The 17,744-nt window shown below is 39.5% G+C and overlaps 2 protein-coding genes across 5 annotated transcripts; both read left to right on the forward strand.

Annotated features, from left to right (window-relative positions):
• Nucleotides 1–505: 505 nt before the first annotated feature.
• LOC4338015 (uncharacterized) lies at nucleotides 506–2,597 on the forward strand. 4 transcript variants are annotated; one of them, XR_010741633.1, is made up of 3 exons: nucleotides 506–1,005; nucleotides 1,153–1,766; nucleotides 2,011–2,597. XR_010741633.1 is itself a non-coding variant. In XM_015782320.3 (2 exons), exon 1 carries the CDS (start codon nucleotides 602–604, stop codon nucleotides 995–997), a length of 396 nt encoding a protein of 131 aa, XP_015637806.1. In that variant the 5' UTR covers nucleotides 506–601; the 3' UTR covers nucleotides 998–1,005; nucleotides 1,153–1,858. The 4 variants fall into 4 exon arrangements, 2 of the variants coding, with proteins under 2 accessions (XP_015637806.1, XP_066167058.1); XR_010741634.1 differs by having other exon boundaries at nucleotides 1,153–1,268; XM_015782320.3 differs by lacking the exon at nucleotides 2,011–2,597 and having other exon boundaries at nucleotides 1,153–1,858.
• Nucleotides 2,598–5,552: 2,955 nt separating this feature from the next.
• On the forward strand, nucleotides 5,553–14,239 carry LOC4338016 (sister-chromatid cohesion protein 3). Its single transcript, XM_015784788.3, has 22 exons — nucleotides 5,553–5,676; nucleotides 5,765–5,936; nucleotides 7,189–7,301; nucleotides 7,377–7,469; nucleotides 7,634–7,797; nucleotides 7,881–8,117; nucleotides 8,292–8,436; nucleotides 8,535–8,713; nucleotides 9,550–9,695; nucleotides 9,792–9,919; nucleotides 9,994–10,167; nucleotides 10,772–10,933; nucleotides 11,013–11,213; nucleotides 11,286–11,423; nucleotides 11,527–11,727; nucleotides 11,857–12,001; nucleotides 12,128–12,234; nucleotides 12,383–12,523; nucleotides 12,827–13,092; nucleotides 13,174–13,298; nucleotides 13,396–13,662; nucleotides 13,803–14,239. Exons 1-22 carry the CDS (start codon nucleotides 5,644–5,646, stop codon nucleotides 13,814–13,816), a joined length of 3,351 nt encoding a protein of 1,116 aa, XP_015640274.1. The 5' UTR covers nucleotides 5,553–5,643; the 3' UTR covers nucleotides 13,817–14,239.
• Nucleotides 14,240–17,744: the final 3,505 nt, after the last annotated feature.

Genomic DNA, 17,744 nt, shown 5'->3' on the forward strand with positions numbered 1-17,744 from the left:
TTCAAATTTGAATTAATAAAAAAAGAAAAAAAAGAAAAAAAAACTTATAAATACTATGATATTTATAAAACCTATTGGGATATAATTTTTTGAAAAAAATTATGTATTGTGTGTATTTACTGAAACTTACATCAGGAAAGAAAGAAAAGAATAAAAAATTAAGAAAAAGAAAAACTTACATGGGCCAAAACCAACCGGAATTAAAAAAAAGGAAAACACTTACTAATTGAAATTTCGATCGGAATTTCGGTAAAACCGACCGGTTTTCGAGAACTTGTCGGCAAACTCGAGGAATTTGTATTCAAATTTTAGTTTATGAAATTTGTTCGGAATTTACCGGTTTTCTACCAGATTTCATGAAATTCTGAATACCGCAAGTGTCTGGAACGGAAGGGCATGTCAGAATTGTAAACCCTGTGTGGAGGGGTTTTTGGATTTCCGATTTAATTAAAGAAAAAGAAAAACAGAGAGAAAAAGAAAAGGAAAATCGTCGGCGATCCATCTCGCTTCTGCCATCCCATCCCCGCCCGAGATCCATGCCGGCAGTCCACTCGCGGCCCCCCCCAAGATCCACCCGCGCAAGTCACAGATCGCGCCGGCCATGGCCATCGGCGGCGACGCGGCGAGCATGGTGGCCGTCGGCCTCGTGTGGGGCACCACCAACGCCCTGATGCGCCGGGGCGCGCTTGTCTGGGACCACCGCCTGCGCTCCCTTCCCGCCACCTCCTCCTCCGTCACCGGCGTGCTGCGGCGGTGGGCGGAGCTCCTCCTGACGTGGCAGTACTCGGCGCCGTTCGCCGTCAACCTCGCGGCATCCGCCGCCTTCTTCAGCCTCCTTGGCGCCGCCCCGATCTCCGTTGCCGTGCCCGTCACGAACGCCACCACCTTCGCCGCCACCGCTGTCGCCGCCGCCCTCCTCGGCGAGGGCACGCGCGCAGCGCCCGCAGCGCTCGGCACGGCGCTCATCGTCCTCGGCGTCTGGGTCTGCATCTCCTAGCACTTCAGGTTGTGAAAAGGGACCCTTTCTTGGGAATTTCTGTACTTTCTTTTTGTTTCTCTTAAAATGATGGAATAGTATGTACTCATGTTTGATGAAATTTTCTGTGCAAAGCTTTTGGAAATGATGAATGAATTATGGTCGAATTTATTCAGCACAGTTGCTGTGCTTGGAATTCTGGAGATTGAGCAAACAAAATGTGAGCCTGTCTCAGCAAGCGATTCTTGGAATTCCATGATCAGTGTAGATGAATCCTCTGAAGAAGATCCGAGTAAGTGACAGGTTATTGACATTCTGCAGTTCACAACTCTGTTTGCCCCCCTGACTCGAGCTAGCTAACATTGATGCCAACTTGCCAAGTGTGCATTCATGTATTTTCACAAACATTTGATGATCTTCTCAATGGCATTCATGTATTTTCAGAAGTTTTCAAACTACACAAAATGCAAAATCCAAAGAGAGTGTAGCTTAACTCAGGAGAGGAAAATTTCTACTCTATGATAGAATCTTATCAGCCATTTATGCTAGTCTAATCAATAGTTCATTACTGAGGCTAACTAGTTGTAAGTTGTAACTTGCAAACACTGGTTTTGTGCACACAATTAATTGTCATGATTAAACTCTAATGAGTGATCTTGTGACTTGTGAGCATGCCCATTCTACTGTCTGATGTGAATCCCTATCAAAGGAGCATGGCCCATCACCATGAGATTTTTTTCAGCACTTTGACAAGGATAGCCATAGACCAGTACAAGTGTACAACTGAAATGTAAGAACAAGTAGTACTTGTCTGTAAGAGATTTTTTCACAATGATTGACAGCGATTCACTTGTAATATTTATCCTATCCTTTGTTGACTCATCCTCATTGTGTCCATGAATCTACACCAACTACCATGGATTACGCTGTCAAATTGATTCTAATTATGTGATCATGTGAATACAGATGCAGTATATAAATGCAATATGTATTGCAATCTTGAAAAGGCTGGCAATAATTTTGATATGCAACAGGTAATAAGCTGGAGGGCTCACATGCATCTCCTGCCTCCATCCTGGACACACCTTGCAGGATGGATGGCTAGGATTGATGATCAGCAAGCACCTCCTCCAATGGATTATGGATGTCTCATAATCAGAGTCAAAGCAGAGGAGAAATCACAAATTCACAATTCACAACTACCAGCAGGCATGGGGAGACAGCATGCATGGTTGATGGTCCTTGGCAGCTATCACCCAAAAATTCAGAGTGAGATGTTTGCTGCTGCATCTGCAAATTCAAGTACATGGGCTGATGGGCACATGGCTGCATGATCTGTATATCTGCAAGTACTTTGTGGAGTTTGTAGCACCACGGTTCATAGCTTTGACCACATCAAGGTGCTAGTTGCAGTGAAAGTTGTGAAGTGGATGTTGCAGTTGATTTGTGGATGTTTTGCTACCAGGGCAGAGGAAGAGTAGATACAGAAAATAAAATTACTCCCTCCAGATAAAAAATAATTACGTTTGACTTTCTTCTTTCATGTTCCTTATAGTGTGACTTTGCGCACGGTTTAATAAAAAAATGTACAAAATCTTTTTTATACAGCATAGGCTTGTCACGGAGCTTGGTGTTACTGTATGGGCTTGTCGACAAGCAGCTGATATGATAATATACTTACCTACATGGCACTTGCCATGTCATTCGCGTTGGTCTTCAAAAGGTTTGGGTTTGAAAATAAAATTTTATAGCATCTATGAATAAAATATTATTTTCTAAATGTTTAAATAATAGAAACACTAGTAGAGGCCTGGTCACTCAATAAATTATATTTTATCTAGAATTAAGTAGCTAGTCGTGTAATAACATAAAGGACTAGAAATATTAACTTATTGCTTAAAATGAACTTTACATGTACAATGGAGATGCTCTTGGACCCCTCTAACTGTCGAATGCAAACAAACCATTGATCCATCGAAGTTTTTGGGGCTTTCATATTACGCAAATGTATCGGGTTTGCTCTTTAGAGCGAGTACTGTATGCATCCAAGTACTTACCCCTAAGTGTCATGAAGCTCACATAATGAGGTGGAGAAGAGAAGGAAGGAAAGAGGGGAGTCATCCCTTACATAAGGAGCAACCTCTATACAAACTCCAAGAGGGATGAAATGAAGGGATCAGTGAATTAAGACTAAATAAATAAAATAAAATTATCATGGTACATTGGGACAAGTTCGCCAAAGGCAATATATTGTATATATTACTTCTTAATTAAGATGACTATTACCTCTATTATAAAACTTGATATTAAGCATACATCCATGCTGCAACTCATTTGCAACATATGGGAGCCAACATTTTGGCTCCTTGGCTGCTCCGACTGATACAACAGATACTACTTTTGTGTAGTTGCTGTGTTTATTTTTTTCGAGCATTGTGTCTCCTCCTCTCCCCCCTCCTCTACAGCTCTAGGCTATAACCCGAATTCCCTCCAAATTCACTGTATTAGTGCATCGCTTTCTTATTTTTGTATGTTGTATCCATTAAGCTTGAGACATTTGAAACATTAAACTGAATCTCTCATAACAACTCTCTTGTTAGTTTAAGATATGCCTAACCCTTCACTTCAATTGCAGAAAGTATCAGGGGCTATTCAAAAGGCTATTCTATGACTGCGGCTATTGCAACAAGGGTTTACCTTTTTATTTTCAAAGTGAAAATTGCTCCTTATCGGTTTACCGAATACCAATAAAAAACAATAAAATTTTGTCAATGTTGCATTAAAACTAGCTAATACTAGGCAATATTGGTTGAAAGCATTTGGGAATTTCCTAACTGTGCCGATACCGTTTTCATAAAACTAATATAATAGTAATATCTTTACCGATTTAACCATTTCTAAAATTTAGTCTCTCTAATTTCTATGAGCACCGCATTAAAATTGACACTAAATAATTAAATTCATACATATAAAAATTTCCTAACCGTTTCCCTAAAAAATGATAAAAAAAATAATGTTTCAGATCATTTTCAACTTTTTTCATCACTACCGGGTGAAAACCGATCGGTTTTGTGAACCCTGATTGCAGCTTGCTATTGAATTCTTGGTTGCAACAATATTCCTGTTGGTTGCGACACAGTGATAACCCAAGCTACCCAAAAACCCCTAATACCTTGTGAAATTCCGATAATATAATTTAGTTGATAACTATAGTGCTAAATTTAAAATACTCGATATGCCGTGTGTTTTATTATGGACCAAAATATAGGCACACATTTTTTTTGTCAAACCGCTAAAATGCAGTAGTACCTATATACCATGGAAAGCCATATAATGTGTGCAAATCAATGCTTTTTTCATGTGATCATTGGTGAAAATACTTTGCTTAAGACATCCGATGCCAAAGAAAATATCGGATGCCCTTTGCATGAGGCCCCACCGCCCCTCCCCACATCTCTCTTGCCATTTGCATAGGACATGTTAGGCCGTCTTGTCTCTCCCCATCTCTCTCACCATTTTCATCAACCCGAAATACGACGCTCGGGCGTCAAGATGTCCACCACTGCGGCTATAATCTCCGGCGAGAGCTCTGTCCCCGTCCTTGTAGGACCTTGGCTCCCATCCACCTCCTCTTTTTCCTCCTTGTTGCCGGTCCCCTCCATGGATCTTCCTCCCTCCGTTCTCAATCCTCTCCATGGAGGAAAGTTTGACGGCTTGACACAGGCAGGCGGCGGTGACCATATATGAAGGAATTGGCAAGGTGGTGGCTGGGCTCCGATGACGGAGAATCAATAGATGTAAGCAAGAGAGACATATCTGGTGGTTGGACTAGATGAAGAAGGAAGGAGGTAAGCTTTTTTCCTTTTCGGGAGTTTTTTTTAAGAATGTTGCAACATATTATTTCGCTCTATTTTTATTGTATGTTGCATCTTGGTGTATATTTGAATGTTGCGTCTTGGTGTATATTTGAATATTTCACTCTATTTTTATTGTATGTTGCACACTTTGATTCTAGGGTGTTGCAACCAAATTCTTCGAGTGTTGTATCTCGTTGCAACATTTTCCTTTAAGCAGTGAAACATTTGTTTACCGAATGTTGAGACATCTGAAACATTTTTTATCGATTGGTGAAACATGTGAAACAATTTTTTACATAGGATGAAACATTGTCCGTGCTGTGGCCCTCTCCGATCATTGGCACAGATTAATTTGGCTTCACCATGACAAAATGAGTAGGTAGACCGTGAGAAGAATTAGGGTGCGATTGAGACGTTTTTAATTATTACAAGAACATCTTTCGAATATAGAAATATACTAAGAAATCAGGAGAAAAAATATTTTGGTACCTATCTAATACGATCATCTACCATTCCTTCCCCCAAAAAATAGCCAGAAAAATACATTGCCTAATTCAAAAAAAAAAAATCGGTGCACACAGCACAGGCACCGCACAGCTATCTCGGCAAAATGGCCTTTCCTCTTTTCTCCTCTCTTCGGGCCTTCCCTTTCCCTTCCCTCCCGCGACTGACTTTTTTTCTTTTTTATTTTTCACCTCCCTCCCAAGTCCCAACTCCCCACTCCAGCAGCACACGCGCGTTCCCCCCCAAATTCCAAAATCTCGCTAGGGTTTCCCCCTCCTCCGCTCTCACACTGCCTCGCCTCCCCGGATGGACGAGACCCTAGCCTCCCTGCGCCGCCCGGTAACCCTAGCCCCTCCGCCGAGCTCTCACCCCCCTCGACCGCTGGATTCGCCATTTTTTTCTGATTTTTTTTTTGGATGAATTGCAGAAGCGCGGGCGGCCGCCGCGGCCGCGGGAGGACCACTTGGCCGCCGAGGACTTCGAGGAGGAGGGGGAGGATGAGGAGGCCGAGGCGGAGGCGCTCGCGCGGCCCCAGACGAAGCGCAAGCGCGCGGCCAGCGCCGCGGCCGCGGCCGCGCTGGAGGACCAAACCCTCATCGGTTCGCCTTCTACCCGTTCTTCCCATTCTCCTTTGCGCGTTGGTCGCCGTGGTCTCGCTGGAGTGTGGGGGTTGGTTGTGCTTGGGGATGCACTGCTTAGTGTGTAGCTGCTGAGTTGACGAGAGTGAGAGCTAGTTCGCAGTGACGCGGGATAAATTAGTCTATGTGGCTCTCTGGGTGGTGAATTGGTGATTCCTAAGGTTGAACTGAGGTTGGGCTAGTTTAGTTCATCAAGCAGTGTGATTTTCTGCTTTTGTAGTTGGTCTAGAGAATTTTGTTAGGATTGTTTCTTTTTTCAATCAGGAAATTCTAGGTTAGCTGAACAAAAGACCATTGATTTCGATTGGACTGTTAGTTACCTTGGTACTCCCTCTGTCCCAGTTTAGAGGGCGCGCGTAAATTTTTTTGACGGTTTACCAGTTTAGAGGGCGTGGTTCGTTTTTCACTGCTTTTCTTCCTGGAGTACCCTCCGCATGCATGCACATGACGCTTGGATATGCCCGCTCAATAACTGATCAAGCGACGCAACCGGCCGGCGCGTGGAGCTGCACATGTGTGGGACCACAAGGTTACATGCATGCAGCTGTTACTAATCTGCATGTGTTTGGATCAAACCCATTTTATTAGGGGCAGTTTAGGAAAAAATAACTCTGCATGTGAGCTGGTCTCGGTGAATTTATTTGTGCGCCCTCTAAATTGGGACGGAGGGAGTACTATCACCTGTTACTGGTTCAGTACCCTATCAATTCATTGGTAGTGCCAAAACCTAGCCAAATTTTGGCTCTACCAATTATTTGGTAGGGTAGAGTTCAGATTATATATGTTTGATTAGCTACCAATTTGTTTGATATAGTGAAGAAAGTTCTAGAGTGTTGCCAAATTAAATATGGGCATTACCGCTTTGGCTCTAATCCAAACAAATCACACTACTATTTAAGCTGCCAAATATTTGGTAAGGCACATTTTGGCATCAATCCAAAATGACCCATAGTATCACAAGCCGATCTTGAAACTGCATGGAGAGTCATGATTTATAAAGATATGTGCTGACCTCAGCTGGGGTTGCCCTAACCATAGTCCTGCCAGTACTGTAGTGCCTGCCCAGAATGATGCCAGAGGCTTGTAGATTATGCATCGAGATTTAAAAGATCCTATCATAACATGCTGCTCAAAATCTATGACTTAGACACTTACTCGGCAAGTTATTTTATCTTCAATTTGTGTCTTATTCCTAAAAACTTGGAACTTGCAGATATTATTAAACATAATGGCAGGCTTATCAGCCATGCTGTCAAAAAATTGGTCGAGGATTATGAATCAGATCCAAAATCTGTGATGTTTCAGATATTAGCGATGCTATTTGAGGTAATAGATGTTAACTTCTTAATGCAGTTTCTTTTGGTTGCTTATTTCATAAACCAGTGAATCTTATAATGACAGGCTTGTGGAGCTAGGCATAACTTTTATGCAGACTACCTGTATGAGGCAGATGTGGATGGTGTTGTGTTTTCCCTTGTCGAGCTAGCAAAAAAGGTATCCTGCTGCGATTTTCCCTAGAAGAGTGAATGGAGAATAATTTTTTGCAGCCTTGTGATTATCCAATGTGCATGCTATGTTTATCCTACATGTTACTAATCTTGAAATGATATGCAATGCTCTCTTTTGGATGATTTCTTTTAACCTTAACTTGAAAATAGGGAATGGTTGAAGATAATTACAACACCAAACAGAAGGATCTCAAGAACTTCAAAGAAAATCTTGTTTCCTTTTGGGATACCTTGGTCCATGAGTGTCAGAATGGCCCTTTATTTGATGGTAGCTTATTCCAAAAAATCAAAGACTATGTGGTTGCTTTGTCATGGTAATTTATCTAAGCTATACCTTTTATTTTCTTTGTGTTAGACACTTGGATGCATGTATCTAATGTGCTGTGGTGTATTTCAGTACTCCTCCAAGGGTTTATCGCCAAGTAGCTTCATTGGTTGGGCTCCAGCTTGTGACGTCCTTAATATCTGTTGCTAAGACTCTCAGTGGACAGCGTGAGACCACTCAAAGACAGTTGAATGCAGAGAAGAAGAAGCAGACTGATGGACCGATTGTTGAATCTCTAAACAAAAAGCTAGCTCATACTCACAAAAGCATTACTTACTTGGAGGAACTAATGCGGAAAATATTCAGTGGGTGAGGACCTGAACTTGCATTTTAATGTACACTGTTTACTTTCATATTTCTCAAATTTGCCATTCTGATGTGGTTCACTTACTGGTATCTGGACAAAAATATTTGCATGTGGCTGTTTTCTGTACATATCTCAGTCTACTATGTCCACTTAATATATTATTTTACCACTTGCAGGTTATTCATGCACCGCTATCGTGATGTTGACCCTGAGATCCGGATGTCGTGCATAAAATCACTTGGTATTTGGGTTGTCTCGTACCCATCACTTTTCTTACAAGATATATACCTGAAGTATCTAGGATGGACACTTAATGACAAGGTACATATTTTAGTTCTATGATTTTTGGTTGAACCTTGTCTGACCAATGAGATGTGCAAGTTTTGTTATGTCATTTTGTGCAATCTTTGTTTTTGTAGAATGCTGGGGTTAGAAGAACTTCTATTCTTGCCTTGCAAAGCCTGTATGAAGTGGATGAAAACATACCTTCTCTTGGTCTCTTTACTGAGAGATTTTACAGCAGGATGATCCAGCTTGCAGATGATGTTGATATTTCAGTAGCTGTGTCAGCTATCGGACTCATCAAGCAGTTACTGAGGTGAGTTTTGGGCAAAATCTTTTGCCTGTGAAGAGATCATTTGGTCACTGCTGGGCAACCTTACTTTTTTTTACCAGAGCTTTCCTAAGATATGGTAGTGAGTTTGGGGTGTATAACTTTCGATTGTACAGTTTGCTATTAGGGTTTTTGTAGATTGGCCATGCCGCTATGTTTTGAGAACTAAATTTTCAAGCAATAAATTGTATTTTTTAGCATTTTCCAGCATAATGGAATCATGGATTTTAGCCAGGAACCGGTGAATTAGCTTCCTTTCATCAAATACCATAGAGAAATAGGGGATAGTTCATCACTAGTGTTATCATTAGCTTTAGGATGCAATAGCGCAGTTCAATAAATATTCTCAGTATTCACAATTCAAAAATATTTTTGACCTGCACCATTGTAGAAATACATTCAACATGCATTTACACAAGCTTTTGATTTGGAACCACCATAAATACTCGCTTGTTGAATGAAAATTGGTCCAAAGAAATTTGCAGAAACACAGGCTTAAATGTGCACTCTTAATTCACAATAAAATACATAAGAGTTGCATATTCAAAACAATGTGCTATGGACGAATGGATCAGTACGAGTGGTATATGGTATTTGACTTGGCATTAATCTACTCATGTGGTAATTGATTGACTTGTTGGGCACCATGTGTGCCTTGTCTATCCTGAACTTTACCTAGCAATCACCCTTGTTATTATTTACTAATATCAGTATTTGTCTTACCAAAGTGTGCTAGGGGACCATGCATTTTTTTCAGCTTTAATTTTTTACATGCATTACTGCAGCAAAACAAATAACTTTTCTGTTTATTCCTTTTGCAGGCATCAACTTTTGAGCGATGATGATTTAGGTCCACTATATGATTTGCTTATTGATGAGCCTCCGCTGATCAGGCGTGCAATTGGGGAATTGGTTTATGATCATCTGATAGCACAAAACATCAAAACCTCCCAGTCTGGAGCAAGAGGTACTTGTCTCTGGAATGTTTCTGCTTTTATGCCACCTTATCTTGCTATCAAATAACTTTCTTAGTTCATCTACTGATTGTACTATCTAATTCCAGATGGAAACAATGATTCATCAGAGGTTCATATTGGTCGAATGCTGCAAATCCTGAGGGAATTTTCAGATGACCCAGTCCTGAGCTCTTATGTCATTGATGATATTTGGGATGACATGAAGGCTATGAAAGTATACTCAGTTTTGTTTCAACTTATATTATCAGTATGACTTAACCGCTATAACTGCAATGTCCTATTCTGTAGGATTGGAAGTGTATAATCTCCATGCTTCTGGATGAAAATCCATTAACCGAGCTTACTGACATGGATGGAACCAATCTAGTTCGGATGCTGCGAGCCTCTGCAAAGAAGGCTGTTGGGGAAAGGATAGTTCCTGCAACAGACAATAGAAAGATGTACTACAATAAAGGCCAGAAGGTGTCAATGTCATTTCTGTCGTATCATATGTTGCTGCTGCAAGTTGATTGTTTATTTCTTGATCGTATCATTTGTTGTATTGCTTGTTTAGTGTTGCTGCCTTAGTGGTTATTTAGGACTTGTAAGTACTATGCGTAGAATGTAGGTTTATTTTGTTGGATATTGGCAATGTCCTACACCTTTGAAAGTTAGTCTGACAAGTTAATCTCTTAAAAGACCTGTTTGCTAGATACATCCATTTTTAAATATTACACTGTTAGACTTTATTTGGTCAAACTTTTGAAACATTGACCATCAATATCTCTCAAAATATTTTGTTTGGGAACATAAAAATCATATTGGTAGTTTTTTTCTTTAATTGTACTTTTACAATATTAATTTTTTTAGATATTATTGTTATATTCTAATAGAAAATAGTGGTCAAAGTTGCACACCCAAGACCAAAGAAAATCAACAGTGTCATCTATTTAAATACGGAGGTAGTAATTGCTAGTCATGTAGATTGTAGTTCTGAATCTGTTGCCTGCTTGTTGAATCTGGTTTGTTTGTCGTACCATTGTTCATGTATTTGTTGAATTGTTACTGAAGCATTATTATTCTGCAGGAAATATTGGAAAACAGCAAGCATGAAATAACTACTGCTTTGCTGAAGAAATATCCACAGCTTTTAAGAAAATACATATCTGACAAAGCTAAGATATCACCTCTAATTGATATGATGATGCTTATGAAACTTGAGCTGTACTCACTAAAAAGGCAAGATCAGGTCAGTTGAATAGCTATTTATTCTTCTGCACAAACTTTCTGCTTGACTTGTTGACAGTTTCGTGTACATTTTGGTTCAGCATTTCAAGGCTGCCATAGATCTCATTGCGGATGCCTTCTTTAAACATGGTGACAAGGAGACCTTGAGGTCTTGCATCAAGGCAATTACTTTCTGTTGCACTAACTGTCAGGCAGATCTTCAAAATTATGCTGAAAACAAACTGAAGGATCTTGAAGACGAGTTGGTTTTGAAAGTCAAAACTGCAATCAAGGAAGTAGAGGTATGCATGTCTTATTCACAGTCTCTTTGTTTTAAAGCCATGAAGGTAAATATGTTACAATCTACATTGCAGGCAGGTGATGATGAATACTCCCTCATGGTTAATTTGAAGCGATTTTATGAGCTTCAGTTGTCAAAACCTGTCAAAAATGATGGTTTATTTGAGGACATGTACAGAATCCTGAGTCATCTAAAAGATATGGATAATGAGGTATGAACTATTACCTTGATTAGCTATTACTACTCCAGTCTCCCTTTGCAGAGTTCACTGTCGGTACTGTATTAGCTAATATGTTCATGTTTTAAATAATTAGGTGAAGAGCTTTCTCCTCCTTAACATGTACCTTCAATTAGCATGGTGCCTGAATGCTATTGATGGTGAAAACCCATCTGAAGCTTCCATTGACGAACTTTTATCCAGGCAAAGCTCTCTTTTTGAAAAACTCTATTATTACTTGGTGGTTCTGCCTACTTATCAGAAAGAGGGAAGGAGCACCACTATACTTTCCTGCAGAGTAAGTCTTCTGAGTTAAACATTGAAGAAAAGAACACATTTTTTTGTATTATGTTGTATGCTGATCTGCAGGCTGTATGTCTTGGCTATGTTTAGCCCACTGACTTGATATTGCCTTGTTTTTTTGTAGGTCTGTGTCATTACTGCTGAGATGTGGTGCCTGTTTAAGAAGCCAAAATATTCTTCAACAAGGCTCGAGAGTTTGGGATATCTCCCGCAACTAGATGTTGTCCAGAATTTCTGGAAACTATGTGAACAACAGCTCAACATACCAGGTTTTGATGTTACACAGATTCTATACTTCATTCGTTGTATAGCTTATAAAAATAAATTTCTAAATAAAACCTCATCATCATGTTGGTGCTACTCTTTTAATTGAAGTTGATCATGTTCATCAACAGATGAAATAGAAGATGAAGATGCAAATGAAGAATATATTGAAGACACAAACAAGGATGTTGTCATGATTGCAGCTGCAAAGCTAGTGCTAGCTGATACAGTTTCAAAGGTCTCTGCTACGTTTTCTAACTGTAATGAACTGTTAGGTCCTCAAGCAATGTTTTCCTACTACATCTTCTGTTGTACCATAATTTGGTCACCTTGGCAGCTTCCTATTGTCAGACAAACTAAGTTTTCAATTTTATTTCTGTGTGCAGGATTACCTGGGCCCAGAGCTTGTTTCTCACTATGCATCCCATGGAACAAGTACTACAGAGATAATCAAACATCTAATCACCTCGCTTCGGAAAAATGCTGACAACAACATGGGTGCCTTATTTTTCGAGGCACTGAAAAGGGTAGGTATTTTGTCCCACCTTCAAATGCACACAATTATTATTTATTATAGTAACTATTGAGTAATTATATTATGTTACTGATTGTCGATTAGGAATTTACTTGTTCCAGCTTTTACAATGTTTAACAAACTTTAAAGGAACTTCTGACTTTGTCAACCATATCTTGTATTTTGGAAGTATTTTGACTAAAGACACTTATACTAAACTCACTTTTGTATTAGAAACTTTTGCTTTATCTGCTTTTAACTGATTTTATGTGTGTGACTTTCTTTTGTAAACTTTTCTTTATTTTCATCTAACTAGGGATATGAGCGGTATATGGCCCATGTAAGTGATGGGGAAAATCAAACCCTCATTGGCAAGTCTTATTCAGAATGCCAAGATCTTGCTGGTCGGCTCGCGGGGTCCTATGTTGGTGCCTCGCGCAATAAAAACAAGTCTGAGATCTTGAAGATAATCCAAGACGGTGTTTCTTTTGCATTTGTGGACCTTCCAAAGCAATTGTCTTTCCTCGAGGCTGCTCTACTGCCATTTGTTTCTAAACTTCCATCGTCAGATATACCAGACATGTATGGCATTTACTCTTGTCATTTATGATGCTTCCATTTATTTTATTTATGCACAATTTTCATTTATTTCATTGTATGTAGCCTGATAGATGTACAGAAGAGGACTCAAGATACTAATACTAATGAAGATCCAAGTGCTTGGCGCCCGTACTTTACGTTTGTAGAGCATCTACGCGATAAGCATGCAAAGAATGAGGTTTTGCAGGGTATGTTGAACTCTTCCTGAATTTTCCCTTTTTTATGTTACATAACTGCAAATCTTTCTTATTGAAAGTATGGCCGATTCTATTGTTTCCTATCCAGAGGAAAAGGAGGAAAAACCTGTAAAGCGCAGGGGTCGGCCAAGGAAGGTTAGAGATGTACCTGCAAGGAATCTTTTTGATGGACACAAGTCTAGCGATGAAGAGTCTGTTAGTGACTCTGATCAGCAAGGGCATGGTGAAGACAATGACGACGATGACGCAGATCAGCCTCTGATCAACACGTTTAGGTCTTCCGCATCCAAGCTAAGATCACTGAAGGTTTCTCAGCAAGGAACAAGCGGTCAGAAAGGACCTTCGAGGGCATCAGGTAAATGGTCAAGGATTTTGCTCTTTCCACATCAGTCGGATGCACTGACGAATCTACAGCAGCAACCATGGTTTCTTTCTCTGTTTCCATTCTATTTTTGTGTGGTGTTCCCATTTTCTAATTACAGTGTGTATTTTCAGGAAGCAATAGCTGAGGGCACGCACTGACGTCGTTACGCATGACTGAACTTGGCACAAATGAATGCAGCAGATTTGTGGCGTTGTAGATGATTTGTACCTAGGTGCTCACCCTTTTGGTAAACAACGTGACATAGACATTTGTTAGGTTTTTACCCCTTCGCCATGTATATTATGTTCAGTAATAATATATGTAGAAAATCGCATGTTGCATTGTACCAATTTGATCGATGTATTTCTCCTGGGTTCCGAGACTAAAGAACACTTGCATGCGAGAGATAGGGAGAGCAGCAACCATTTTTTATTTATTCAATGGAGAATCCGAACCTTGGATTGGTTTGCATGGGAACCAATGAGCCCGGCAATCCTTGCATACCAAACCCTCCATTCTAAATTGATCTACATATATATATTTTTTGAGGTTATTTCTAAATGATCTACATATTTGTGTTCATTCATTAAGTCTATTTGTTATTTGTGTATTGGAGTAAATAGACATTGATGCATGTATCACAGGTATTTATAACCCACATGCAATATCTTGATCTGCTATTGGCTAGGAAATAGTGAGGATGGTGCATGCATCGAGTTTGCTGCTAGAGTAAATATAGTACGAGAGAGTTATTAGCTTTTCTTGATTTTGGTATACCTATGAAATATGTAGATCAATTTGGAATGGAGGGAGTAATGATTACTCTTTCGCTGTCGCTCCTCTTCGTCGAGCCGCTGCCATCCCTCCCATGCCGCTGTTGCTGTTGTAGCCACTCCACCTCGTCGAGCCACCGCTGACCGTCCTTTTCATCTAGCCACCGTTGCGCGGCAGCCGTTGCACAAGGAGGGCGGCGGGAGGAAGTTCCTCTCAGGCCGCCGCCGTCGCTCCCTTCCTCCACAAGCCAGCGTGCCGCTCCCTCCCTCCGTGAGCCAGCGTCGAGCGAATCTTCTCCCTCTGTGCCTCGCGGCCGCTCCCTCCCTCCACGCACCGCCGTGAACACTCGGCGAGAGAGAGAGAGAGAGGGGATACGGGGGAGAGAAGGGAATAGATATGGATAGGGTTTGGTCGATGATATTTTAGTCATTAAAAAGTAATTATATTGCTTTCTTTTTGTTGAATGAAAAGTTAACGGTACTATAGTACTATAGAAACAGGGCCAAACGGAGCACTCATTTTTAAAAAGTATGGTTAAATAAGCAAACTATAAAAGGTAAGGTCATATTGATAGTTAAGCTTCAAAACAGGGTCAAATAAGTAATTGTCCCTATTGTGTTTTTGAATAGCAAGAAAATAGCGCTAAGTCAAACATTTTTAACTTTATTACTAAAAAAAAGATAAAAAAGATAAATCATATGAGAATGGATATTACTGGATTTATCATTAAACAAACTACCGTAAGATGCAATTTTTTGAAACATTATAATTTTTTAAATATTATTGGTCATTATAGTATCTTGAAGATTCTATCAAAGTTTAAAAATGATTATATTTTGATACGGATGGAGTACTAGTTTTGGGTTATCGCCTGGTAATAATCACTTTAGTTAGTACCGGTTTGTTTAATAACATTCACAATTTGTTGTGAAAGCATTTGATTGAATTTAATTGAGTTGATGCTGATGTTGGATGCGGCATTAACAGAACAGAAACTGTCAAATGGATTAGCTGAAATTAGGTGCATAATTTCTTTCATAGTTATTATTATACCCTACCACGAAAAGGCGAGTGGGTTTGCTGAAAGAATATAGAACATGTTCTTTTGCGAATTCTAGGCAGGCAAAAACGGAAATTGCAAATGGATAAGCAAAATAAAAAAAGCCATTTAGGCTGCTTCCGTTTGGGAGTGTTGGGAATCCTTCTCTTCTTGCAAGTAAAATGTAGCGATGGATTAGTCAATATTAGCTAAAAAATCTTAAAGAAATATATTAATATAATTTTAAAGTAATTTTTGTAACAATTCTTTTACAAAACACATATCGTTTTAACTGTTTGGAAAGTGTGTGCATGAAAAACGAGAGTGAAAGTTAAGAAAGTGTCTAAAGGATCATACATCACCCAAGAATCTTGGGACCATTGAACAACACGCATGTAAAACTTGTGTTTCGAAAGAACCAATACCCTTTTAACCAATAATGTTATTAACAATCATGTGGTGTGCATTTTAAAATGTTCATGTGTTAAGCATGTGTTGTAACCTACTAAACTTGCATATACTTAATCGTACTTTCTTTCTTTGTCGTGCCTTAAAAATAAAAAACACAATATAAGATCAACTTTGCCCCTTATCATTCTTTTCTACCATCATTGTCTTTAACTAATACTCTGTCTACACCACTGTTGCATTCCACCTATCTTTTGCTTAATTCCTTTGATTTGTCATCGTTTTCCTTACTTGTTTTCAGCCATAATATTTAGCGGCCCTCTTTTCTTCGAGGCTACCTACCTTCTGAAGATGTTGGAAGGCATTAATTCAAATAGCAACTTGATAAAGCCGTATAATCAATGGCTGGATGCAGATAGCCTATACCCGCAACTTTCAATGACACTAACTTCTTTAGGATTGGAGGCATTAAGCATAAAAAGATCAATAACATGACAAGTCTGAAATTCGACGGTTTGAGTGGATAACCTTGGAAACTACGACCATTGAACATCGAAGTTGGAACCAGTATGCGTGTGGCTGACGACCCTATAGTAGTATTCGTCTAATGTTGATTCAAGTCTATATGTGAAGTGGATATCGCTGTGTTTGACGAGTTCTAGCATGAGTAATTTTCTTTGTTGATGATTACCAATCTTCTGCAATGCAATGCTATTTTCATCTCGTTTGGCCTGTCGAACGTGTGCCAAACAAAGTCTATCATTCACCGATATTTTCTTCTATGCTAATCGAAACACTTACGTCTATGCTGACTCCTCTTATGTTCAAGTGGATAAACTCATCTTTCTAGACATAGAGTGAAGATGGCACCATATAACACTATGACTTTTAACTTCACTAGTGAGGTCATAATGTTATAATGCAATAGAAGGAATTGTAACGTACCACGTAGGCGATAATGTGAAACGTAGAATGTATTCTTTACAACGGGTTGGGACTTGGGAGCCCTTCCTTTTCAAAACACAAAACAGAGCAACATATTAGCACACGAGTAATTAAATATCAACTTAAAAACTTATTAAATGGATTAGTATAATTTTTTAAATTAACTTTCTTATAGAATATTTTTTCTTTTGCAAAAACACGAAGTTTAGTAGTTCGGGAAGCGTACGCGCGGGAAATGAGAGATTAGAAGTTGGAAAAGGCAAGAAAATAACACACCTTTACATAAAATTTAATAGTACAACCAATTGTTGGCTCCAAAATTATTCACACCAAGAATAGCTATTGTCGACGGATAATACCCGTAGACCGTATTCCGAGGGTATTGGGGTACACTGGAGCAAGGATCTACACGATATGACATCAATCACATAGAAGACAAAGATTATACTGGTTCAGACCCATCATAAGGTAATAGTCCTAATCCAGATTTTATGGACCGTGAAGAAAACTACAAAGATTACAATAGAGAACAACAAAACTGTAGAGTACCAAATAGATTGTTGTCGAGATCAACTCGACGAGATCGATCGGCGACTAGGTCTTCTAGTCTTGCGGATTGCTTCTACTATGGTTAGTGGTGAAATTATGATTCAATGACCCCGTACCCTCTAGAGGTCTTTTATTTATACCCCTAAGTGCCTTGACCTCTAAGTAAAACTCGGAGAGAACTTTATCTGTACGAGATCTTAAAGTCCTCATCCCCCCCGAATAAGATTCTAACACCTATTCAGAGGAACAATTTCCATATATCTCAGCAAATTCCTTATGATTAAGAAAACCTTTCCGTATACTTGACGGTATACCGTATTTGTACACAATGTAACTCCGAGGATAGGAGGCATCCCTT

This window comes from Oryza sativa, chromosome 5 (genome assembly GCF_034140825.1).
Source record: "Oryza sativa Japonica Group chromosome 5, ASM3414082v1".
NCBI lineage: Eukaryota > Viridiplantae > Streptophyta > Magnoliopsida > Poales > Poaceae > Oryza > Oryza sativa.